Source organism: Poecile atricapillus, chromosome 7 (genome assembly GCF_030490865.1).
Source record: "Poecile atricapillus isolate bPoeAtr1 chromosome 7, bPoeAtr1.hap1, whole genome shotgun sequence".
In the NCBI taxonomy this organism is placed as follows: domain Eukaryota; kingdom Metazoa; phylum Chordata; class Aves; order Passeriformes; family Paridae; genus Poecile; species Poecile atricapillus.
In genome coordinates, this window is record NC_081255.1 from 28,649,088 (window position 1) to 28,676,334 (window position 27,247).

The 27,247-nt window shown below is 40.3% G+C and overlaps 2 protein-coding genes across 2 annotated transcripts; one reads left to right on the forward strand and one right to left on the reverse strand.

Moving 5' to 3' along the window:
- Positions 1-2,634: 2,634 nt before the first annotated feature.
- On the reverse strand, positions 2,635-4,449 carry LOC131580868 (cytochrome c oxidase assembly factor 7). Its single transcript, XM_058842568.1, has 3 exons — positions 4,204-4,449; positions 3,987-4,127; positions 2,635-3,220 (listed from the first exon to the last, which is right to left on the reverse strand). The coding sequence occupies exons 1-3, from the start codon at positions 4,307-4,309 to the stop codon at positions 2,772-2,774; spliced, it is 696 nt and encodes a 231-aa protein (XP_058698551.1). The 5' UTR covers positions 4,310-4,449; the 3' UTR covers positions 2,635-2,771.
- A 2,808-nt stretch (positions 4,450-7,257) lies between these two features.
- Positions 7,258-27,240, forward strand: LOC131581269 (protein zyg-11 homolog B). The gene is made up of 14 exons (XM_058843354.1): positions 7,258-7,373; positions 12,971-13,136; positions 15,492-16,246; positions 18,298-18,438; positions 19,579-19,755; positions 19,919-19,983; positions 20,561-20,660; positions 20,742-20,792; positions 21,324-21,485; positions 21,593-21,640; positions 22,266-22,463; positions 22,559-22,611; positions 22,861-22,958; positions 25,236-27,240. The coding sequence occupies exons 1-14, from the start codon at positions 7,371-7,373 to the stop codon at positions 25,424-25,426; spliced, it is 2,208 nt and encodes a 735-aa protein (XP_058699337.1). The 5' UTR covers positions 7,258-7,370; the 3' UTR covers positions 25,427-27,240.
- Positions 27,241-27,247: the final 7 nt, after the last annotated feature.

Below are 27,247 nucleotides of genomic sequence, written 5' to 3' on the forward strand. Positions count from 1 at the left end.
ATTTTATTACAATATACCACATAAACAGAACCACTAGAACAAGTCTCTTTTTCTACAAAATCATGTGGCTTCTTTACCCAACAGCATCTTTTGTCCAGGATTAATCCAAATGACACTTAATGACACATTATGTGGTGCCAGTGTTTAATCTCAGTTCAAAACTAGCCCTCCACTGGTGATCTTCTCATAGCTGCAGGAAGCATCCTGCAGAGAATGCTTTCATCATTTACAGCAATGTATTCACATGTCTATTTAATTAATTAGGGTAAATGCCTTCTGAAGGATATTGCTGCGTTATTAATGGAGGTTGGCTGTACACTTAGATCAATGCAAAAAAATGAAAGGGAAAGCAGACAGTGGTTTAGGAGCTGTGAAGCTGAGATAAACTCCTTCATTTCTTAGAAAACCCACTGATCCTGAAGAGATCAACAGGTTCTTCCATATTTCCAAGTATTCTGCCATGATCACATATCTATCATGCTTTCTTTATGACCTCAGAGACTTTGAAGAAAGTTTTCTTCCCAGGAGAACATAAAATTTAGCCTTTGTAACATCAGGTAAAAAGAAAGAGGAGGAAGAAACTGGCATTTTGGTAATACCCCCGTAATACTAGAGCAAGATGGTTATAAGCCAAGATTTGCAGGAAAATTTTCAGCTCCTTAAAGATTTTGATTATGTCTCCTGAGAAGAATCTTGATGCTGAGAATAGACTGCTATTCATATAGTCTATTCAATGCTACAGACTTGCATTAACCACATATAATTTGTAGTACACTGAAATGTGGCTGGCTGACCTTTTTTCTGGATGCTTTGTCACTTTGGAGGGAAAAGAGTCATATAGGCGAGGACCTTAGCTATCTAAATGCATCTGTTACAGCATCATCAGTATCTGTGTAAAAAAGATATTGGTGTGCCCAGAGCAGGCAGCAAACTGTTCAGAGACAGCCTGAAAACACAAGAGCCTTTCTTAACTTGGGTTTGCCTTTTCAACCAGTGGTGCAAAATTGGATGACACTTCATAAACTTATGTTACACACTTCACAGCTTTTATGAAAATGGTTTGCTTTACAGTATTTAAGCTCTGCTAGTCTGTGAGTTCTCAAGAGCTATGAAAAAACCTCCCCACAACATGCACTTTATATGTGGCTTTAATTATCCACAGTTCTCTGGTGGATGTTTGCTTGTTTGCTGTGTTGATTGGAAGTTCCTGGGAGGATCACTGACAGTCATTAGTCCTGCTGGAAGAAAATTGCTCTGCTGCTTGGGCTGAGGATCTGAACAAGGCACTCTGTGGCAGTGAGCATTACAGAGCTTAAAATATCACCCAATTCTCCAGTGCCTTGACCCACCTGTAATTGCCTACTCCAGAACACATGGATTCCAAACTGTTTTATTGCTAGTGTTACACTCCACAGAGGTAGCATTTACTTACTTTTCCCAAGTGAAACAAATGCCCAGAATAGTACCTAGCAAAAAATCAGGCTAAGAGTGTTCCTCTAAGAGCTTTACCCTTTTGAACTGCCAAAAAATAATAACTGTTAACAGAAAAATTACTCTCATTTTGCCACCACTATTTGTTTTTTTTCCAGGCTGCTGAATACCAGAGCCACACCAGTGTGCAATAATGTTTTCATACACTGCCATCTGTTGTTACAGGGTGCCTGTGTCACAGCTGTGCTGTGCTGTGCTGCTTGGGTTTCTGTTCCAGCAGCAAACATCCTACCCAAGAACGCTGTTAAATTGGAGAACTGCTTTAATTCATACATGCAGTGAGACTCCAACAACTCCGCTTTCACGTCCACAGCCAATGTAATGTTGCTTTTAATCTCTCTTCACTTATTTCAATAGTGAAGTTTGTATCTTTATTTAATCTAGGGGATTCAGGTTCTGAGTAGTAAATATACAGTAAAACACACCACAAACTTCATATATATTTACACACACTAAAATTACAAAGTATTCTGTCAGCTCATGAGTACATTTACAAACACTGTCCTGCTTATTTAAACAGCTGTTTCAGAATCTGTATGTTTAGCTACAGTTTGTACATATATAAAGGTTATGGATTTGAGTCCAAGATCTGATGAGTTAGCACCTTGTTCCCTAAATTTGTATTAGAAAAAATAGAACATAATATCCCAGAAGGTGGCAGGAAGGTAAAACAATTTGTGTGATCAAATGAGGGGCACTCAAGTATGTTGGGAGAGCAGTCTGAAGCACTCAGGCACATGACAGGCAGATACACAGTCACAAATCAGTTGGCAATTGGAGGAAGTAAGGGAGCTGGGAATTGGCCTAGACCTACAGAATTACAGATGAATATCCATGCCTTAGAGCAGCTCACACAAGTGTGCAGCTATCAAAGTTCTGAAAATGCTGGTGAGAAATGGAACAGTTGAGACTATCCATGCTGGGATTACCTGCAGTTGTGATTTTTGTGTGTGTTAGAACTGGTCAGAGCACAAGCCTGGATACTGAAGTGTTGGACACAAAAGAGATCCTTTGTTCTTGAAACCATGGGGACAAACTCCCAAAAGACCGCAAGTTTTTGGCTTTTTTAAAAAGAAGGGAAGGATCTAAGCAAAACTTGTGTGTTCTAAAACATAGAAAGGCACAGCAGAGATAGTCACTTGTTGTATAAACAAAAATATAATTTTATTTGTATATCCAAATACAGGATATTTATTTAAATGAAAACTTTACACTCATAATTTAAATAACAAGTCCACTTGCCATTAAAAAAACAGACTTAGTATCTGCAACTGCCAGTTTTACTCCCCAAATGTTAAAGAACTTGCAGCTTCTTTCTGTTCTTTATGCAGCTGTTTTGCCCTGTTTTTCAGCTCCTCTGCCTTAGCATCATCCTTCTCAACGCCATCCCCCAGTTTGTACATGCGGCTGGCATTGGCACAAGCCCACACGTGCCCCAGCTCACAGCCTCTCAGCGAGTACTTCAAGGCACGGCTCATGTCCTTGGGGACCCCAGGTGCTCCCTGCAGGTATATCGCACTCAGGTTGAAGCAGCTGGGAGCAAAATTGCCATCACAGGCTTTTGTGTAATAATCTCTAGCGACAACAGGGTCAGGCTGATCATTGTTGGCTCTCCCATCCTGGGCCAGCAGCCCAGCGCTGTGACATGCATTTGCTGACTTCTTCCCACCTTTCTCACATGATTTCACGAAAGATTTGTAGGCAGCTTTCAAATCCGGGTTGAGTCCACCTGTCAGCCAAGAACCAAAACATTACTGGAAGGACATGTTAAAACAAATGGGAGCTTTCTGTTTTGCAGTAGTCAACATGTAGGACTTCAGAGACATTACTATTGTCTCACTGAGAAACATTTTGCTAATGTCTTTGACTTTGAAAACTCTCCTCCACTCACGAATAATCACAACAGTGCCAGTAACCAAAAAATAATCCAGACCCACAAAACTCTCCACTAATACATCTATGGATTTAATATCTTACACTAGGCAAATATTATTTTGCCAGTGTACCTACACCAAGATTGTAACTAGTTTTGAACTATGGTAAAAATATTGTTCTTTATTAGTACTGTCATTTGGAAGATCTCTGACTAATTTAACTGCTATCCGTTACTGTGCCAGCAAATACATTTTGACCAGACTTGGAGACTCCTTAGTTATGCATGTCACTAGTCTGAGATTCTTTCTTATTTTATTTCACTGAGAAGAAGAAATGTTATTAACTGAATATGCAGCAACACTGAGCACTGGCTGTACTTACCTGTTAAACTGATGTGATTATAAAAAAGTAATACATAGTTAACATACAGCTGATTTTTCAGAAGGAAGCAATTTTAGATTTTCCACCCTCCCCCAACTTTTACGAGGTGACCATGAAAGGGGCGGGACAGGTAGCTGCTCCTTCAAGGTCAGGAGGACAGGCAGATGTGAGGGTGGCCAGGTTTCGGGACAGGCTGTCCAGGGAGGTGGTGGAGTCACAACCAGAACCCCTCTGCCCACCTTTGCCGAGGGCCTGGTAGGCCCCCAGTTTGTAGCAGCTCTCGCTGTGCCCGTGCACCTCGCAGTTGTCGCGCAGCACCCGCGCCGCCGCCACGAAGTCCTTCCTCACGGCGTCCAGGTAATCGGCGAAGCGCTGGCAGCCTGCACGGCACGGGACAGGGGCTGAGCCTCCCGCCGGCCCCGCCGCGGCGTGCGGGGGGCGGCGGCGGGGCCTTACCTTCCGGGTCCTTCTCCTTGAAGCACTGGTAGCTGTACTCCACGTGCAGGTTCTCCAGGTACGCCCGCACCTCCTCCTCGTCCGCGAAGTTGATGAAGCCGGCCATGGCCGCGCCGGGTCACGCCGCGATGGCTGAGGCAGCTCCCGCGAGCGCTCGGTTCGGCACCGGCACCGCCCCCGCGGGGCCGCCCCTTCCCCGCCAGCTCCGGCCGCCCGCACCGGGCCCCGCCTCGGCCGCTCCGACCGCCCCTTCCCCGCCCCTTCCCCGCCCTCCCCGCAGCCGCTCCTCCCGCCCCTTTGCTCCTCCGGCCACTCCCCCGCCTCTTCCCCAGCCTCTCTTCGCGCACCTTCCTTTACACGCCTCCCGTTACGGCTCCTCCCATGCACTGCTCAGCAGCACGGTTCCATCCCGGGGTCACCGGGAACTCTGACGGTTCAGCAGTTTTACGCGGTAACACACTGTTAGAATTTTACTTTCAGAGTTTTGCCCTACCGGATGCGTGTTCCCGAGGTCCGATTCAGCACAACCCATAAACCGAGACATGACAGTACATTAACTGCGCTCTGCATGGCCTAGGAGCTGGGCTGCTTTCCCCATTCCTCAGTCTGCCTCCTGCACGCCTTTGTCTGGATTAACAGCTCAATAATTTCCGAATCCGTTTTAGAACAGGGGTGTTCCTGGGAGAGACTGCTCCCAGCTCCTTTCTGTGGTACCACAAAAGCTCTCACAGGCGTTTTTTGAAGTACTGGAACCTGAACTGAGCAGGCGGTGCCAGGGGCACTGGGGACACCCAGAGACTGGTAAGCACTAAACACACAACGAACCCTGGTTCTCCGATGATCTCAGAATCACAGAATGGTTTGGGTGGGAAGGGACCTTAAATACCATCTTGTTCCATCCCCCTGCCATGGACAGGGACACCTTCCACTAGTACAGGTTGCTCAAAGCCCCATCCAGCCTGGCCTTGAACAGTTCCAGGGATGGGCACTCACAACTTTATGGATTAATGTAATCTAAATGTGATAAAAGAATACTTATACAAAACATGGCACAGTATCCAAGTCCAGCAGTTCTGAGCACAAACTGAATTTTCTGTAAAGTAGCACATTAGAAATCTGTGTGTTTAATTGCTTAAAATTAATCTGAGTTTGAGTTAAAATAAATTTCAAATACAATTTGCAATATTTGCAAATGCTTTGCCCCAAATTATTTCAGTAGGATAACACCAGCTTGTTGAGTTTTTGGGATAAATAAAACGCAGTTAAATCCTGTGCAGGGTCTCCCATAGGAAGAAGCTTTATCCTTTATTAAGGGCTAGAGCTAATTGTGACCGTCCATCGCCAGCTGCACTGGCAGCAAACCTACAGGTGCATAGTTGAAACACCAGTTACAGCTTCTAAAGTATTTCCTTAAATTTTTTCAGACGGTTAAAAGTTGGCTTGAAGTTAAAACACATTTTCCATATGCAGCTACAGTCTTGTTTTCAATATGTATTGACCAAAACCCACTGCCATGTGTGTGAGACTGCAGGAAAAAGATGCACATTGCTTGGCCAGTGCTGGCTGCAATCTGAGAGCGTTTCTGTGAATCTCCTTTCTGGATGGGGCCTTTAGAAGATGAGCTGCTTTTGTACCAGCAATACTGTTTCTCTGGAAATCCAGCTTTGAAAACATTTCAGTTTGCACAGGCTCAGTAGAAATTCCTTGAGTTTATTAGTTAAAGTCCTTGAAGAGTCTGGTCTTGCCAGGATTTTGTCTTTGCAGTTTCTGATGCCAATGTTGAGCCTGTGCCAACTCAACCATATGGCTGCTCCATATCAGGAGTGGAGAGGATTCCTGAGTACAGCAAAGAACAGGCACTGGGATCAGGGGGTCAGTCTGTCATTGTCTGAGCCCAGTTCCTATCATAAATTCAGAAAACAAGACATCTGGTGATAAGTCAGAGTGAATCAGTGAATTTAAAAGACATTGAAAGAACATCCTGGAAGCTTGCAAAGACATTATGAAGTGGAAGAAACACGTAATGGACTAAGAATAATTGTATGAGCTGCTTCCTCATCTAAGCTAATATCTGTGTCCATAATTATGTAAGTTGTTTCTTCTAAGCAGATTAGGTTTTTAAGTGGTTCAGTTCAGAACATGAAGATTCTTAATTCTGTGCTTGTCAGGTCTTGAGCATGTAATTTATTTCTTCTATGTCAGCAGCCTAATCTAAAGAATTGGAACTATAACTACTTTTGTTATACAGTCCTTAAACTGGCAAAACTGTGTTTCATAGTATTTATAGAATCTTTTGCCATCTTGTAAAGACCGAAACATAAATAATTTTAGCAATTGTTCCTAAATATTTATGTGTTTTGCAAACAACAGTTATTCAAAGCTTCTGTATGTAGAATCAGCAATTCTTTTACATAAATTCTATATTCTAATTGATTTTATTTGGACAGGGTACTTGTATTACTCTTTACTTTGTATCCTGAAACAAGAAGTAACTGTATTCTTTTGACCAACAGTACACTGTATGTATTGGTTGGGAGACAGGTTTTCTTCACTACTACTGTTATCTGAAAGCTGAAATTACTTTGTATGGAATGGTTTATGCTTACAGCAAAGCTTCCCTCCAAAGCAGGTGGCAAAACCTATTGTACTGGTGCAGGTTATTAATCATATTACCGGAATAAACCAGTTTGTGCAGGAAACATTTAAATTGCAGAGGCTTGAGAACACGAGGCGTGAAGCTGACGCCAGCTGGTGGCTGTGGGATGTCCCCAGGGCCACAGAGCTGCTGCTCACCTGCTCCAGCCGGGCACTCCCGGGTCCCGGCTCCACTACCGGAACAACCAGGCCGAACAAAAGGTCCCACACACTCGTACCAACAGAGGCCGAGGCGCTTTGGTGCGCAATGGCCCCTTCTTCCCACACTTGGAACCCTAAACGCAAGTGTTAAAAGGAGCATTGAGGCTCCGCTCCCCGAGCCCGGCACGAACCTGTGCTGGCGCAGCCCCTTTAAGGGAGGCGGGTTCCCGGCCGGCTGAGGCACCATTCACTTCCAGGTCGGGGGAGTAAACACGGGGGAAGGGAGGGAGGGAAAGAAAAAAGCGAAAAGAGAAGGAGCCCAGTGACGGGACCGGCTGGCTGGGCGCTCGCCGGCGGCAGCCAGCGCCGCGATGGTGAGGGGGCGATGGGGGGATGCCGGCGGGCAGGGAGGGAAGCAGGAAGGGAAGGGGAGCTGTTCGTCTGCAGCCCCGGGGTGCCGGACCCGGCGCAGGTAGCGGAGGTGACCCCGGGGAAGGGGCCGCCATGGCGGCGGCGCAAGCCCGGCTGAGGGGCTCAGGCGGGGCCCCCCCTCCTCTCCCTCCCGGCGGCACCGCGGCCGGGCCGGGGCAGCCCCGCCGTTCGTTGTGTAACCGCGGCGCTGCCGCTCGTTATGTAAAAGGGCGCTCGGGACCCGGCAGACGGCAGGCTCGATCCCGGCTCGGTGTCCCGGGGAGCCGGGAGGGCGATGACGGCCGGCCCAGACCCGCCGCCCTGACCGGCCCCTCACAGCGCCGTGCGGGGCCGGGCAGCCGCAGCCGCCAGGGCGGAGAGGGGCAGAGCCCCTCGGCCGGCCGGCGTGAGGGCACAGCCCGGCACAGCTCAGCCCAGCCTCCTCCGGCTGCCGCCTCCCCCAGCCCCCAGCAGCACCTTCCCACTGGGAATTGCTTTGTCCGGGGTCTGTCTGGAGGAAGCCGTGCCAAGGCACGGTGCGTGGGCCTCGCTGAGCTCTTGCAGCGCGGAGCTGCCAAAGGAGCAGCCTTTCCCTGCTCCAGACAGGCCGGAGCAGAACATATGGAAGCTGTTTGGATTGCTCCTCTGCTCCAGACATGAGTGTGCATATTTGCTTTTCAAGGACTAGCAGGAGCTTCGTGGGCAATCTTAGTCTTATGCCTTGTCATTAAAAGCCAAATTTCAGTCAATCCCCTAATAAAGTTATGTATCATTGTTATTGAAGTAGCTACATTTTGTGCCTGCTCTTCTAATCAGTGAACTAGGGTAGAATTTAATTGTTTAACTATGTACTGATGCTTAAATATATGGCAAAACTTACAGTTCACAGCATTTCTACGTACCTTAGTTGCTGTGCTCACAGTGTGCTTCTCCTTAATGGCTTTTTTCTGTCTATAGTTTATGTTCATTGTCCTGTGTTTATTTATAGGTAGCATTTGTATCTCTCACCTTTTGATCTTCTAGGCTAAGAAAAGCTGGGTTTATGTCCTGTTCCCAAGGTACTTTTGCTTCCCAGAGCATTCTAGTAGCTGTTACCTTTAAACTGAAATGGTGCAGGAACCTTTTAACATAAATAGCCCTGTGAGATCTCCCAAGTGTCTTGAAAGTGACTTAATCCTTCCTTCTTCTTTTTTTTTTTTATGCTTCTTTCTTTTTTTATCCTTTTTCTGTAATTCAGCACATCACTCTGGTTCCACTCTCTGTCATTTCTAATTGATGAACTTGTATCTGAAGTTCTTGATGTTAATCTTGAAATAAGTGGCTTTACTGTGTCATTCTAATGGGGCACTATTTAATTTTAGGCCTCTTGTGATTGCTGCTTTGTATCAGTAGCAGCTTTAATCAGTATGTTCCCACTTCTTGTGCCAGAATAGTTAATGTTAAATTGGAGTTTTGAGCATAATCCTTCCTTGAGTCTGGCTAATAAATCACCTACTTCTGTTTAATTCCATTTAACTTAATTTAAATAGGATAATCATAAAGCTTTCTTAGTAGCATTAATCATGAAGCTGTTTATTTTTCACTGCCTTTCCTTTATTAGCACTCAGAAGAATTTTGATGGCTGTTTCTATTTCTTAATTGTTTTAATAATGTTAATTTTAAGAAAGTAAGTAAAGTTTTGGAGCTGTGGAGAGGTGGAAAACAGCTGGAAAACATGGTCCAGCATCCAGCACCAAAGACTGAGGTTCTAAATTATCTCTTATTTTCCTGTTAATGTTTTGAGAGAAATGACTGCCACAAATTGAAAAGTCCCTAACCCTGTGCCCCATCTCGTCCTTTGGGACTTTAGAAGGAAAAGCAGGTGGGCCAGGCTTACAGAGACCTGGCATGTTTGGGGTTTTTCATACTGAGTCTGCAATTGGGTAAAACTTGAGGAGCAGACCATAGACATGGTTCTGTTAGAGGTGAGATTGGTATTTGTCTTCTTGTGTTACATACTGGTTTATTGAGGGGGAAAAAGAACCAGCCAAAACAAAACACTACCAATGGAAAAAAAAAAAAAATTGGATTTTTAATGAGTCTGAGAAACAGAGCCCATGGGAACTGAATCTGTCAGGCTGGAGTTGGTAGGGTCACAACCCCTGTAGTGAGAAAGGCCCACACAGCAGTGAAATTTAATTTTTTTTTTTTTTTTTTTTGCAAAGCTTGATTGTAATGACTGACAGAAAACAGCGACATACCTGTTTCTTATTCTTTTTCTAGGTATTGTTATATAAGCAGGTACTTGCCTGGTGATGCTTCCCCAAAGGAACAGGATTTTGTTTTGATACTCACATTCAACCAGTTAATCTGGGTTTATAATGTTTGGCTTAAGAGTCTCCAACTTACGGTGCTTTAATGTGTTCCCTTAAGCTCTTGCTTTATAACTGCATTTGAAATATGTATTGAGTATATTCTAGTGGTATTTAAAGCTGATTCATGGAATTCTCAAAATGTGGAGGATAATGTTCTTTGGGAGAACCTTTCCAGCTGCCCTGGCGTGAGCTCGAAGTTGAACTGGTAACATCAAGTTGAAGCAGGTTTTGCATTTCAGTTCATCACTGTATTGGATTACTGTTAGAGGCCAGTAGCCAGGCAGTTTACCCCATCCCCATGCACACTTTTGGTTTGCCTTGATTACACTGAGCACTTAAGAAGTGTTTTTTAAAAAAAGAATTAATTAAAATAAGCCTTTAAAAGCCTATCTAAATGCAATTATTCTACTTCTTGTGCTATTCCATAAGCTAGCCAGGTTTTAGATGTGTATCATTATTCTCATAATGTATGTTTTAGTTAATGAAGGCACCCCAGCTTGCATCATGTAATGCATAGTTCTGTGGTTTGGGGAATTAATTTTTATATCTGTTTCCTGGCTACTCAATTAATTTGATATAATGAAATAAACTAAATGAAGTTAATTGAAGTATCAGATAGTTATGATGACTATGAAAAAGTAAAATAGCATATTGGAAGTTCTACTCAAAAACTGCTGGGTGATGTTTATTAAATAAAAAAGATAAATTTAAATGCTCTTCTATGTTTGACATACATTTATAGTGTCATTAGACAGAAAGTGATCTAAAAACAAATGCCAGGTTTGTCTTCAACCTGACATTCAAAAGCAGAGCTAGAGAAAGGAACCACTTAAATTCTGGCCTTGTAAGAGCTTAAATACAACTTAATCTGGGCAATATTGTCTTGAAGTATAGTGGAGTGGGAAAAAGAATGCCTCCAGCTCACATGAAAGGCTTCCAGATGTGTTTGAGCTGTTCTGTTTCAGTAGCACACAGTCTAGGAAATTGTTTTTAGGATGCTTGTCAGAGGACTTTATTAGATACAGAACAAACATTTTACCTGTCTGCCCAGGGTACCTCAGGAGCCTTTGTTAGGGGTGTTTCCTCAGCCTTTTGGCAGCAAGTTGAAAAATATTACAAAAGTCTCCTATAATGGGAATGAGTGGAATTAATAAAAAGGAACTGTGTTGTTTGCAAGTGTAATTGATCCCTGCTTGTGGTTGTTGTTCCTTGATTGTATGGATATGCCCTGCGTGAACTTCCAGAGGGATTATGTAAAAATTAAACTTGCATTTCCAAAGGACAGATTGGCCACTCAGAGGTACTGGTTGAAAAAATAGTTTTCTGAGTCATATGCCAGTGGCCTATCTACAGGGCTAAAAATTCTCATTGGAGTTTGTTCACTGATACATGAAAGTGTTTCAGCTTTTCTGGCAGACAGGAAGGAACAGTTCCAGGAGGAATGAAGAGATCGAGTATTCTGGTTTTGTCATCTTTGAGCATCAAATTAGAAACACAAGATCTAATGGAGATGTGAATGTCTTTGCTTCAGTGGGAATGGTTTTCATACACCTTTGAGTAAAGATTCTGATTCTTGTTTGATTCATCAGCTGTTGTAGAAGTCCTGGGAATATGTATTGATTTCAAGTTCAGAAGGAAATTTTCCCATCTCATATAAAAAAATGTACTATTTTAAAATAATCAGGCATCATTGCACACTACAAAGAAACAAAAAGAAACAAAAGACATTCACAATTCCAAATTCTGTCCTTCGTTTTCTTTGCCGCTTAAGATTTGAGGCAGCCAAAATTGGTGTTTTCTGGTATGGGAGCAAGTTGCATCACAAAGTAACTCTGTTTTTATAACAATACAATGTAATAATAAAGCTAAAAAAATAATGGAACTTAAGCATTTAACAAAACTGAGTTAGAGGAATGGAAAGTTGCATGTCAAAAGCTGCAGAAAGAGCTTGCATTTGAATAACTTGGAGATTTTATTTCCCAAGCCTGTACTTAAGTCTTCAGGAGCTATTAAACTGCAGTCTCTAATTGTTGTCAATATGTGATTCATTAAAGATAGACTCGATTCCGTCTTTGCTCTAATGTGGTACCTCCCAGTCCTCAAATATGTGCACCTTATTTTAGAAGACTTATCTCTGTGAACTTATTTATATTTCTTCTCTATAACCTTTTACATATTTCAGTACTCCTGTGATCAGCATATTAGGCAAGTGAAGCAACAGAAGTTAAATGAGCTGAGAAAGAGAGGTGAAATTATCCAGAACTTTCTGTATGAAAGGGAAGCTACTATTTTTCCCACAGATGAGATCTGGCAACAGTTGATGCTGTTATTTTCAATATTGTCTGGGGGAGTATGTACCAGTCACTCGGCCTTCTTTTGTGTGGTGCTGGGGATGATTCACAGTGCTGAGAGTCATTCTTTATGTTGATTAATCTGTGTAGCTGAAAACAGTAGGTTATTATTAGACATGGAAAAAAAAAACCCAAACCCTTAGAGATTTTCATGTATCAGTGTCCAATCTCAAACTCTGGGGGAAAAGATCAAGTTTATATTCTGCCTTGTCCTTTGTAACCCAGACCTCTGCTATAGATGATTTCCAGGTGCAGTGTGCCTGGAAAGAGGAAAATGATTACTGTAATATATATTAGTTTATTACTGCACAAAATTTGAAATTAAACCAGCTCTTTTTGTGTTTCCTTTTTTGATGTGAAGCTCTAGCTGCCCTTTTCAGTATCAAAAAATTGCTCTTATATATGCAATTTATCTGCAGTACCTGCATTTCTTATGTAGGTTGGTAGTAGACTTCTAATATGCATTGACTTAAATGCTTAAAAGAAATATTTTAAATCCAGAAGTATAATTTGATTTTTAAATCTTCTTTCAGTCTGTCTTGATTGATTAATTCCCAGTAGACTTCATAAATTAAAATTATTTTTCAGCAATTGCTTTTTTTCCTTTGGGAACACAAGTCGCGTTCGAAGCACAGCAGATGTGACTGGATGTGGTTCTGGGGGTGACTGGGGAAGGAGGCTGCTGTTGGTTTGGCCAGTTGTTTGTTGTGTGTCCTGACTTAGTGTTGCTCTGAGGGAGACATCTCCTCTTGTAATATTTGCCAGACTAACAAAAAAGACATTATAGAATAATGGAAGGTTCATAGAATGATGTGACTAAATCTCCTTTGTTTCATTGTTTCTTGCATATGACAGGAGGAAGCTTCTCCATATTCTTTACTTGATATCTGTTTGAATTTCCTGACTGCCAACCTAGAGAAGTTCTGCACAGAAAGGCAAGATGGAACATTTTGCTTGCAGGAGCCAGGAATGTTCCCTCAAGAAGTGGCTGATCGACTGCTGCAGACGATGGCATTTCATGGTAAAAACCATCATTTGTGGGTCAGTGGTGAAAATACTCCACTGGAATGTGACATTGCAGTTCTGCTATATTTTCTAGTAGAATCTGCTGCTGCAGCTGTTAAAACTGTGTTCTGTAATCCCTTAATAGAGAATTTGTGTCATTTTTGCTTTACACAGCTTCAGCTGACCTTTGCATTGCCACATAGATCTAAATAGAAAGTTCTTGGTCTTGGTTTATGATTTTAATTTTCCTTAACTTGAACATTCTTCAGTCTTCTTTCAATCACTTCAGAAAAAAAAAGATTCTACTGCTTCTAGCAACAATACCTCTTGAAGAGCATTTGAATTTTTTTTTTACTGTGTGCCCCTGCAATTAAGCTAGAAAATAACCTTGTGATTCATTAAAACGGTTTCTCATGTCTCTTAACACTTTTATTGACATGAAATTATTTGTTTCAGACCACTCAGTTTTAGAGTGGTATAAACACCTTATGGTATTCTTACATTTTATGTTCTGGCTTACTGGTTCTCTGTCAGTGTATTTCTGAGGAGAGGGCTGTCTTCTTGGTTGCTTGCTTTAAGCATGGTAAAATCTATCTAATAAAACTTAGCATGAAAAAGTAAAGGTATAAATTGTGCTAGAAAAGAGATAAGAAGCCCGTTCCTTGGGATCCTGGACACTTTTGTTAAAAAATGAGACATGACACTAGAAAAATTACTGTAAAAAGACCAAACACCCTATCCTACAGGTGCAGATTTTATTTGGGTCTTACTGGGCAAGTATTGGTGTTCTGGTTTTTTTCAAGTTGTTCTGGTTAGAAGGAACAGAAGGAATGGTCGTAAAAAAGACAAGCTCAAAAAAAAAAAAAAAAGGTAATCTTTAATATACACTTTCTGATAAGGAGTTATTTAGTGTAGTCCCAAGAAGTCAGATTCAAGGAAACTGAATTACCAGAAACTTATTACTGGTGCTGGCAGTGGTGAAAACACTTCCAGACACCAAAATGTCCCAAACAAAGAGAATGGAAGATGGAAAAAAGTGTGTGACAGGTAAACATGGAGTGGCTAAGGCAGGCCAATGAGAGAGCTTGGTCTTTAAATGAAGAGATAAGCAAAAATTAAGAAATAATTTATTGATACTTTAACCAAACTAAATTAGATTTACTGCTTTTACTTCTGCTCCATATCCATTGTTTCATCCCATATTTTTGCTTTCCCTGCAAAAGAGGAAAGTAATGGTCAGAAATGCCTGAACCATTTGCTCCTTAGAAAGGTCAGCAGATCTTTATTATAATTTGCCTTTGTCCAGAGGCAATTACTAGCCCATGACTTAAATCCAGACTGTAGTGGCAGTGATGTTATTCAAATATATTGCATTTTTCTTTCATTGTCTTTGCTAAGGAAGTATGAAGATAGGAGATAAGAAGCTAGGAGTTTTCACATTTATAACCCTGTAGGGGCAAAAGTAGGACATGTTCTTCCTACTGCTTTTGTGTGGATGCTTGTGCAACTGTACCTTTCACATGGCTTTTTGTAATCCTTCTGTTGATAAGATACCAAGATTTTATATTTGTATATTCAATGCATTTTTGATAATTCCATGCAGGGAACTTAATGTATTTTTTTCAGTTAGGATGTTGCCAGTGTCTTGCAAGAAAAGGCTACTTTATACAGAGTAAAAAGATACTAAACAAGATTGTTGCTTTTTCTTTTTTCTTTTCTGTCTTTTTCTCCTTCCCACCCTTTCCTTGCCCTTCTCTTTCTATTCTTTGAATCACTTTTTAGGTTTCTTTCTCACATTCAGCTTGTTTCTGAGCAACACTCCTACCTTCTTCATATAGAACTTAATTAGCTTAATTTAGTATCGATCCTACTTATGAATTCAATCAAATGCTAGATTATGTAGTTAAAGCAAGATGAGAACAGGTCATTGTTAGGTTGTACAATCTTGAGGTTAATGGAACTGTGGCCAGAGGAGAACTACACTCAGAAATTTTGAAATTCTGTTTTTACCATGCTTCCATCCAGTTCAGTGAGAAAAATACAGCAAATGAGGGCATCAGTCTGATTGGTTTTGAATCATACCCATATTTTATTTATTGTGTGTTCCATTTTCTAAACCAATCAGGTAACATGCATTTACTGCTTCTTATTTATCTGTTCTATTCTTAAACCTGGAATTTTCCAAACATGACATCATAATGTCCAAAGCGAAAACTCAAAACGTGTGATTTTGGGATCGGTAGTGTAATGATCCAAGGCAAACTACTTTGTAATTCATTTTCTCTTCCAACACTTTGTGCCCTTTGGGTTCTTAATGTCAAGGTGGTGGTGTGTAATGCTGGAGCCAAGCACTGATGCTGTTTTCCCACAGGGCTTCTGAACGATGGGACCGTGGGCATCTTCCGAGGCAACCAGATGCGCTTGAAGCGCGCCTGCATCCGCAAAGCCAAAATCTCAGCCGTGGCTTTCCGCAAAGCCTTCTGCCATCACAAGCTGGTGGAGCTGGATGCCACGGGGGTGAATGCAGATATAACAATCACAGACATTATCAGTGGACTGGGCAGCAATAAGTGGATCCAGCAGAATCTGCAGTGCCTGGTGCTGAACTCACTGACTCTCTCCCTGGAAGACCCTTACGAGAGGTGTTTCAGTCAGCTGTCCGGGCTCCGCGCGTTGAGCATCACCAACGTGCTGTTCTACAACGAGGACTTGGCAGATGTTGCTTCACTTCCCAGGTTGGAAAGTCTGGATATATCCAACACCTCTGTCACTGACATAACAGCACTCCTCACCTGCAAAGACCGGCTCAAGTCTTTGACCATGCACCACCTGAAATGCTTGAAAATGACCACAACCCAGATTCTGGATGTTATAAGAGAACTAAAATACCTGAATCACCTTGATATTTCGGACGACAAACAGTTCACGTCGGACATAGCTCTTCGTTTACTGGAACAGAAAGATATCTTGCCTAACCTTGTGTCTTTGGACATTTCTGGAAGAAAACATGTCACAGATAAAGCTGTACAAGCATTCATTCTGCAGAGGCCCACAATGCAGTTTGTAGGACTGCTAGCTACTGATGCCGGCTACTCAGAGTTCCTAACAGGAGAAGGAAACCTGAAGGTTAAGTGGGGGAATTAATTTCACTGAAAATTACAATGTGCAGGGAAAATAGACCTAATTGTTTGTAACAAATGAATGTGTGTGTTTCAATAGGAGACTGTAGGTTCATTTTTTTTAACTGTTAATTATAATTACTGGCTTTAGGTGAAATTCCTACTTAATTCTGACACAAACTGCTAAATTTACATAATACTGTATATATACATATACATGTAAGAGCCATCTGTTTTCTGTGCCTTTTCAGTGAACCTTAGATCCTGATTTACCAAATCTAAGAGAGCTGAACTTTGTCTGGTCTGAAGTCATTTAGTGGGATAATACTCTCTGGATTCCAGACAGTACCTGGCATAAGTCAGCAATGTGTAAGGGGTGGAGGTAGAATTTGCGTAAGCTTTGAGCAGTTCATGATTAACACAGCAGATACAATAAAGCTGAATAACTCAGCTGCTGTTATATTCCATCACCACTGATATTTCCTCTTACAGTATTTCTACCCATCTTGAAAGGTCTTCTGGTGATGAATGCAACACCAAAGAAGCAATAACTAAGGATGAAAGATTTCCTCTTCTTGAGAAAGTCCTCAATTACTTAGCCCCTTAGGATGAGATGATGTTTTCTCAAGTGCACTTATTTATTTAATTTTTAGAGCCAGGCAACAAGACAAAGACATGGTTCCCTGTTTTGTAGAATCTGAATGCAGTTATTGGAGAATGAGCAGGTCAGAATTAATTTTTAAAAAAGTTGTTTTATACATTTCAGTGGTATATCATCTTTGACACTGAGTTTTCTGCTGTGTTTTGAGGATGATGGAAGCTGCAGAAGGAATGAGGAAGAGAGCCTATTGTGTCCATAGTTTAGTCTGCCCTGTGCAAGTTTAGCTTCACACTTGAGTTTTAAATTTCAGAATGCTCTTGTTATAGGCAAGTGGAGAAACACAGCTACACAATTTTGTGGGTTTTATCCCTGAAACATTTGACAGCTGTTAAGGGCCAGGTCTCTTGAGTACTTAGTTGTCACAGCTGATAGGGGAAGTGTCTGAATGTTGAAATGTGTGGTTGGAGAAAGCAAGTTCCCTTTTGGTATGATGATATCCAGCATCAGGAGGTTATACCTCATGTTTGGTATAAAATAATACAATGTAATCCTTGCTGTTAAGAATACTTGCTTCATAGAACTATCTGTGCCATGAAAAGGCAGGAGGGAAGAAGGTTCTAGTAATATGAAAGTCACAGTGGTCTTGTGGCATTGTGGCTAGCAAAATGCAGTTTGCATTCCTTTTTTTTTTAAGGCATAGTTGCCAAGAAGAGATTGTAGGCTATGATTGGTTTTATTTCCTTTTTTTTTGGTGACCTAAATTCATTAGTAACTCTGCTGAAATATTCAACTGCTTAGTCTAAATACTGCTAAAGAGTAAACAAGACACAGAACTCATGGAAACAGCAGAGGTAAAATATTACTCTCTTTACAGCAGCCCTGTGAAATTTGATTATGAACACTAGGCAGATATTATAGTTGAGAACATGAAACTAAGTGGAAATTTTTCATGTAGGGTATAATTGGCTGTATAACATGTCAGTAAGCAGGGTTGCCCTGTTCTAATCAGTAGAGAATATAAAACAAAATCCAAGATGCAATCAGTTTTCTCAAGACTGTAATATATTCCTGATCTCAGAATTTTCAAAAAATATGCCTGTATACAATACAGGATGCACAGAATGTGACACTTTATGAACATTTTACTTTTTTTGTATGTGCCGTGTTAAGTAGAACAGGTTGTGCGTGCTTCCCTAAGAATTTTAAAAAACAGTGATTGCAGCAATGATTCATTAAATAAAACAACTGAGGAAAAAAACCATCTTTAGTTATACAACTTACAGTTATAAACAGAAAATATCATTAAATTGAAACTGGAGCAGGCTGACAGTCATTTACTTACTGAAGGACTTGGCCAAATCACTGCCTTTGAAACTGCAGCTTTGCATTTTTTGAGAAGAAAATTTTGAAAGTAAAATGTTGACATCTTGAACTAAAGATTATTTCTGTGTTCACAGGTGTCAGGAGAAGCAAATGAAACTCAGATTTCGGAAGCACTGAAGCGTTACAGTGAACGGGCCTTCTTTGTGAGAGAAGCACTCTTTCATTTATTCAGCCTGACACATGTAATGGAAAAAACTAAACCTGAAATTTTAAAGGTAAGATGATAGTTTTGATGGTTCTCATGTGTCCTTCCTGAGCTCATCCCCAAAACCCTGGTAGAAATTAGTTTATAAGCTTCTACCTTTTTTGTTGTGTTTTTTTAAGATTAAAATCATAATGTTAAATAAAAATAAAGAACTATTTAAACAAGAGTGATGTAGAAGATGCCCTGTAGTGTTTTATGTTAGGTAAAATGGTCCTGTACTAATGTAAATTATCTAAATTTAGTAGCATATTAATTAATTTTGTCACATAACTTTGAATATGATATGAAATATTCTTCAGATGCTGAATTCTGTCATTAGATCATATCTGTTGGGGTTCTAAGCAAAGGTCTGTCTACTCTTATTCAGCAGACATAGCAGTGCCTTCTGCTGATGCTCACAAAACAGTAATAATAAGGAAAGAATTCAGTGACAGTTCCTCCACTGTCACCCTCCAGTGTGGTAATGGGTGAATGGAAATTGTTAGTGTTCTGCATGGGGCTGAAAATGGAGCCCAGAAACTTCCTTAGAAATCCACTCTAGGCATTGGCTTTCCATGTCTAGAACATCAGAGATGGTTTAAGTTTTGTAGGGATCCTAAAAAGATGCACCAGTAGGACACATTTTTTAATTAGCAACAAGAAAAATACTGTTATTAGGTGAGATCAGAATCAACATACGTAGCCAAAAACATCATTCAGGAAGAAGCTGCAAAAAATCTGTCCTGATGTAGCAGCTCAGGATGGGATTTGAAATGGCTCATCACCAAACAAGGCACTACATCATTATCGTTGCACTGCAGAAACTCTGTCCTCCTTCATTCATCTCTGAAAGGGTTTGGTGATTTTATCCCAGCCTGGCTCTTTCTAGGAATTTCTTGCAATCTGTGCAGCCTCTTCTGTGAGAGGTTGCTACAAGCTGTGCAAAGGACTTGGAGCAGTGGAAGTTGCCAGGTTTGATTCGCTGAGCAGAAGGAAATGTTATTCCTTGAGCATTAAAATCACACCAGATGGATTTCTCACTCGAGTACAAGGGAGGCAGAAATTGTGTGCTGTGAGTCATTGTTGTGGCCTCGAGCAGGAGGCAGATTGTTCTTGGGGTCTGTGTGCAAACGTGTGAGCAGCTAACGTGGGCCAAACTGTTGTGCTGCAGCTGGTGGTGATCGGCATGAGGAACCACCCCCTGAACCTGCCCGTGCAGCTGGCGGCGAGCGCCTGCGTCTTCAACCTCACCAAGCAGGACCTGGCGGCCGGGATGCCCGTGCGGCTCCTGGCAGACGTCACTCACCTGCTCCTCAAGGCCATGGAGCACTTCCCAAATCACCAGCAGGTACGAGGCAAAGCTTCTCTGCCTTCTGTGGCATTCTCTGTCTTGTGGGCCTTAACAAAAGGTTTCTCCACATCTCAGGACCTCATAGAAATATGTTCATAGCAAGAAAGTATTCTGAAATTTGTGTGTTTCTAATGAAGCAATTATTTTTAATTTCTCACAGCTGCAAAAGAATTGCCTTCTTTCACTATGCAGTGACAGAATCCTCCAGGATGTCCCATTTAACAGGCAAGTTTTAGATGTCAGTTGAAATGAGTTGTAGCTTTGCAGAATATTTTTCTTCAGAAGCTTTTGTTTCTGGCCCCAGTTTTGCTCAGTTTAAATCATTCTAGTATGCTGAATTTATCTGGCCTATATTGTTTTAGGTCTGTTGACCCAAATATATACCATTGAGTATAGGTCTGAAAAAATCCTTTGCTATACAGGTTTTTTTTTACTTCACCTGGATAGGTCTATCCAGGTGTTCCATGTAACAGAAGTCAGCATTTCTCTGGGGTTGCTTTTTGCAGGCATTTTTCTACTCAAATGTTTTGTTCAAATACTTTGAAGTGCGATAGTCTGATGTTTCAGGAGATTGTATCAAATTTTTCTTCCTTCCTTGTGAGCAATTCCTGTGCACTTTGATACATAATTAGAAGTAAGAGACCCTGAGCCAACAGCTTAAAGCTGACAGAGGCTCATACAATACCTGCAATTTGACTGTGTCTTTCTATTTTGTATGGTATGAAGAATACTTCTTCTGTTGTTTGTGTACATCTTTTTTTTATTAAGACTTACAAAAATTAATTTTATTTTTAACTTCCAGGTTTGAAGCAGCCAAACTTGTTATGCAGTGGCTGTGTAATCACGAGGATCAAAACATGCAAAGGATGGCTGTAGCCATAATTTCCATTCTTGCTGCAAAGGTATGGATTTAAGCTTTGAGATGATAGGATAATATTTCTGAAGTCCAAAAAAAATGTTGATCTGCTTTTGTTTGTTTCCAGCTTTCAACAGAGCAAACAGCTCAGCTTGGTGCAGAACTCTTCATTGTTAGGGTAAGTCTGATGCTTTCCTGCCATCCAGTCCTCTCCACCTGTTCCTACTAACAGTGTTCCTGAAGATACAAAGTAAACATAAGGAGATAAAATTCTAACATATTAGCACGTATTCATGTGAAAATTGGTTAGAAGGTAAGCTCAAGTGGAGAAACGTAACACAGTTACTGCAAAGTAATATAGCAAGACTTATCTTGATTTGTAATTCAGTGTTTAAGGTGCTCCAAATGAGAATATTTGAAGTAAATACTGCTGTAAAGGTTGCAAGTTTTGTGGATGGCTTTGTGCCATCTGTGATAGCCCTACACATGTAATTACTGTGGAAAAAAAGGAATTCCTTTAGCAGGCAACTATGTTCAGAGGGGACGTAAAAAGTTTAATAGCTGGTTTATTTTGTATAGTTTGACTCTAAACAAGTATATCTTTACTCTGTGTATAAATGACAGCTATGCATTGCCCAATTAGTGTAGAAAAAGCAGAGGAGTTAATACATATATTGATATTTTGATGTTTTGGTTTTTTTTCCCCCAGCAACTTCTACAAATAGTTAAACAGAAAACAAATCAGAATCTTGTAGATACCACCCTCAAGTTCACACTGAGTGCACTTTGGAACCTCACAGATGAATCTCCAACAACGTGTCGGCACTTTATTGAAAACCAAGGGCTAGAACTTTTCATGAGAGTCTTAGAGGTGAGAAGGGGAGGCTTGGTGGTGGATTTTCAACACTGGTTTATAATTAAAGCTTTTTCAATAGTTAGCATAAACATTTACCTTTTGTTTATTTCTTTTATCCACAGTCTTTTCCGTCTGAATCATCCATCCAACAGAAAGTTCTTGGACTTCTGGTGAGATGAAAAAGGAAAAAAAAATCTAAAATATGTACTTTAAAAATTTTATTTTGACAGGTTTTTTTTTTTTTACCCTATCTTAATCTGAAAAAATATTTTTTCATGTCCTAATATTTTTTACATTCTTCTTTAATTTTTATAATGTATATATTCACAATTAACATGTTTTTGGACTGTTCCATGTTTCTTCAAAAGTTACATTGAAATTGATGGTTATAGGAAATAAAAAGAGCTTTTAATGTAGGAGAGTGAGGCTTCACATGAGTCCAAATGCAAAAAGTAGGTTGAAAGTAAGTGGAATGCAGAATTTTGCACTGCTGAAATTATTTTCAATTGAGCTTGAGAATGTTAAAAACAGCCTCTGATTTAGTGTAATTTGCATGTTAATGGAATAAAATCACTTAGGAGAAAACCTCTATGTTTTGAAGCAGATTCCTGCATAGACTGGAAAAATTTCCCAAAGCAAAAGTAGTATTTTGGCATGTGGTGGTCGCTTGGATGTACAGAGATCTCATCTGAATGTTTATGTGTGCCTACTCACACAATATAGTTCATCTCCCTCACACCATCTTCTTTCTGTTGACATTTTCTCTTTTTTTTATTATTTATCTCCCCATTCCAGAATAACATAGCTGAAGTTAAAGAACTCCATTCTGAATTAATGTGGAAGGATTTCATAGACCACATCAGTAAATTGTTGCACAGTGTGGAGGTGGAAGTCAGCTACTTTGCAGCAGGGATTATTGCTCATCTGATATCTCGAGGAGAGCAGGCCTGGACATTAAGTCGCAGCCAGAGGACATCTCTCCTTGAACAGCTGGTACAGAAATGATGGTGAATTTTATCACAGTCTTTTCTATTCTTTTTTCAATGTTTGTATTTAACAATCAATGTTCTTGGTTCTGTATTTTACAGCATGCTGCCATTTTGAATTGGCCAACCCCAGAATGTGAGATGGTGGCATACAGGTAACTATTGTTTTATCTTATGGTCAAGAGTTTGGGGAAAAAAAATACATAAAACCATACCACATATTTACTATTTCTGATATTTGCAGGTAGTTGTCTTAAATGAGTGTTAGATGCAGCAGACCAGCCTCTTAATGTTTATCAATGTCTCCTGTAGTTAACATATGGCTGAATGAGCAGACTTACTCTGAAGTAATAGTATCTAGTAATAAAGCAAGTAACTGTTTCTCTCCTCTCTTTTTTTAATAGGTCTTTCAATCCATTTTTTCCACTGCTTGGCTGTTTCATGACACCTGGTGTCCAGTTATGGGCAGTGTGGGCCATGCAGCACGTCTGCAGCAAAAATCGTATGTATTGAGAGAACATTACACTTAAAATTCTTATTTTTTGGTATGTTATTCACTAGCATGAAGTGGGAAAAATAAGTATTTCTTGGGTATTCATTCCTAATCCTCTGGAGAAACTACATTTGGGGCTTGACTAAGTGGGGCAGAAAAAGAGAAGTAAAAGTTCCTTACATCTCTTCTATTAACTGAAATTTTACTGTTAGATGCATAGTATTAATTCCAAAATGTGGATTTGTTAAGATTTAACTACATTTTTTGCTTACACATGTTTTTTATTTCAAATAAAATAGGCAAATATTAATGCTGGGCAACAAATTTCTTTTAAGTTAAGAGCAATGACCATGGCAGGTAGCAGTGTCTTGCTATGGGAACAGAAGCTATAGTTAATCGTCATCACTAATTGGCTTTTTGCAGTAACCTGCTGTGACATAAATGTCACTTTCTTAATCTCTCTTTCCCATCTGCAAAATGAGAAGTAGAATGATTTGATAGCATTTGATGTAACGCACAAGTGTTGGGAAAAGGAACTAAATCCCCCAACCATACCTAAATGCAGGAGGGAATAAACCTTGCTCTTAATGTTTTTGTGGGGTTTTTTTTAACAGAAATTTTTGGCATGAATATATCTGTATAAAGCAGATTCCTTCTAAAGTATTTGAAGTGTTTTCTGTGCCAGTTTTTAATCTCCTTGATGGCTGCGTATCTAGCCTTGTTTATCCCTGTCCCATAAATCACTATTGCTGCAGTGACAAGGAATCTATTCAGGACCAACCAATAGCATGACATAATATATAACTGCACAGAGAATACTGTTTTGCTGCCCTTCATAGAGCTCATAAATATAATGAGCCTCTGTTCCCAGGGTACTGTGCAGAAATCTGTGAGGTTTTTCGCATTGAAGTCAGACTCTTCGACAGAGTTGTTTTACTGATCAGATCTGGATAACAGATTTTAAATAAGGCCCTGTAATTTCTCTTTGTGCCTCAGTCCTGTTAACTTTGTGTTGTCCTGTTTGTTCTATTTATTTTTAGTATTTTGTCTGTCCTCACCTCTGAGCTTTTAACATGCTACAGAGGTTTGTATTGGCCTACTCCTGATTTGAGACCGAGACAGAATTCCTTTAGTTCTGATAGTAGTTGATGGCAGAAGCTTCTGGACAAAGTTGCAGAGAAACCAAATGTTTAGTAGCAAATATAATAACCTACTCTGGAGGAAAATTTGTTTAATTCTGAAATAAGGAGTTGTTTTTAGGGGGGAAATCTTCAGCTTTTGGTGCTTTGTACCAAGAAAGCTTTTAGTAGTCATGGAGAGGAGATGCTTTTTATTTTGACCCTCTCTTATAGATGACAGTGTAAAGTAGTCTGGAAGTAATTGGTTTAATTTTTTGGTATATTTTTTTCTTCTGCTGCTGTTTGTGTCATAGTGACCTCAGTGAGGTAACCTAGCTGAAATATTTAGTAGCGCCACAGTAAATGTGATCCCCAGCGAAATGCTCAACATCAGCATTAAAACAAGTCTGGTGTTGCATCACTGAGATGAATGGTGAAATTGGGCCCATCTGAGGTAATGCCCTGTGGATTGCATTACAGTCATCCTGACCTTTCCATAACAACTTCTGGAGCTTGCACATTACACTCACCCTACAGCTCTTTTTATAGCTGTTCCCTGCTCTTAATAATGCTGCAGCTGATGGGGGTGTGATTTCAACTTAGTGAATTCCAGGATGTAAGTGGAAAAAGCCCTGGAAATGTACTTGTAGAAACTTCAAACTAATGAGAGGCTACCATCAATACATTTAGCAAACTATTGGAAGGAACTAGTTTGTATTCACTCTCCAAGCCTGGAGAGATGATGTGGTATATCTGATCCCATTTTTTGGTAACTGTTCTGTACTGAGATTTTTGGGAAAAGGGCTATTATTACCTAGAGTCATAGAAACTATAGTGCTTTGGATTACCATTTCTTCTGGATTTTTTTACGTGCACTTTAAATGCCTGTAGAGGAGGTGGGAGGAAGAGAATGCTGTGCATATCACAGGGCACTTTCCAGTCAGCTGAGACAGACTGGTAAGAGACCTGATTACAGCTGGAGTCCTGTCCAAATAACTCTGTTGTGTTGTCACTTGTTATAGTATTCATGCACCTCTGTGGACACTTTAGGGAGTGTCTTAAATACTGCCTGGAGACAAAAGTGAATTTGAATCAGTGTTTACAAGTATGTGCTACCTTTACCCTAGATAATTCTGGTTTTAATTCCCTCTATATAATTCTATTGCAGCTGCCAGATACTGCAGCATGTTAATTGAAGAAGGTGGTTTGCAGCATTTGTACAACATCAAGGAAAATGTCCACACTGATCCTCATGTCCAAAGGATTGCTGTTGCCATCCTGGATAGTTTAGAAAAACATATTATGCGCCATGGGAGACCACCACCGTGTAGAAAACAGCAACAAACCAAACCAAACTGAAAGCTGCAGGTAGAGGAGTGTAAAGTATTGTCTCTGTAATAATCCTCTCTGATATGTGTGTAGCTGGAGTAACTTATAATATATTGGTCACCATTAAAGTGATTTGCTGGTAACTGTGGTACCCAAGCCATGTGTGGTAACCTTGCTGAACGTCACCTTAATGGCAACCTCGTACACAACTTGTAAAGGGTCACAGCTTGAGCTGGTCATGCCTGTAGGGTTAGTGCTGGCTACCAGGAGATGGGACTTGTATAGATCAATTTGCACAGCTGGTAAGAAGACTTCAAGGAGTATCTTGTTTTGTGACTTCTGGGAGAAAAGGCTATTCCATCCTTGTGATTGTTCATAACACTGTTCACCAGTTTGGTGTTTGAATAAAACTGTGTGTGATTGTGAGATCAACAACTACAGACTAAAACAAAAGTCCATGCATGCAGGTGACAGAGAGACTTGTAACTAAGGCGACCAAAATGTCCACTGTCTCATAACCCTTCTAGACGCAAATGGGGTCTTCATCTTCCTTTTCCTTTTGCCTGCAGACCATGTTCTTTTGTTTTCCTTACTGCTGGGATGATGCCTTTTTATAGTTCATTTCTCCAGAGTCCTCCATGCTCCTGTCAAGGTGGGGACCAGCATCACATTCAGGGAAAGGGGAAACCCACTGAAGTAAAGCAGTAGAAACGGAACTAAAATGAGACAGTACTAAAAGGATGTTTGAGAATTTAAATTTTATACCAAGAATGGGGTTTTGTTGTGTGACTACTTCTGGTTGTGTGTGGTATCTTTCTTTTGTTTTTGGAATACTGATGGGGATAGGAGAAGGCTCATTAGAGCACAATAACTGACATGACTTCATCATGGAGGGGTTGCATGTATTCACAGAAGGCTGGGATATTTGGTCACCTTATTTATAAGAGACTAATGATTGCTCTTATTTTCTGTAAATATTCTGTCAGTATTGTGCAGTGAATTATATTTCCAAGCCATCACAGTGAGTGCAAAATATCGCCCAATGTTCTGTGTAAGCCCTTGTGTCAATTGCATTGTTTTGTGGAGTGTGAAATTTTACATAAAGATGCTAATTGTAACAACTTATTTCTTTCTTGGTTACCTTTGGGTGTCAAACCATGTGTTGAATGAAACATATTGCACAGTGTACAGATGCCTGATACAATGCAAGTGATGGAAGCAAACTGCATGTCCATTCAAATTCAATTTAATTTCAGGTGTTGTTTTTGTTTATCTGCTTAGTCTCCATATTTCTATGGCAACTGATTGATATTCAGAGACTCTTCTGTAAATATTGGGTAATTGAATTTAAAAAGAAAACTTATGTTTGGTAGCTTAGTAGCAGAAATGGCTTCTTCATGATGACCATATTTTACTATTTTTAATCCTTTCCCTCCCAACTCCCATCCATGACATGAAAACACCACCTCTAATCTTCAATAACCTAATTAATATGTATTTCAGTGACTTCAAAAGGTACTGATCCAGTAATTTAATCAGTGTTGTGTAATTGTTTTTTGTACAAGGGTATAATTTTGGCTGGCATCATTTTCATCTGTGGATCTGGTTATATAAAATTTTCTCAATTCCAACAGAAATTCAGCTGGCTGTAGCTTTGAATTATGAAGGTGGTTTAAAAATTAAAAACAGCCTACAGGCTTTTACCCACCACCCTTCTAAGATGTCTGCTATGGAATTTCCGTTACATGAAATGGAACACAAAACTTGTCAAAATTGGTGTCAATAGAATGAATATAAATCAATTGCTACAAGATTTTAAAATAAAGATGACAACTCTCCTCACAGTGCCGT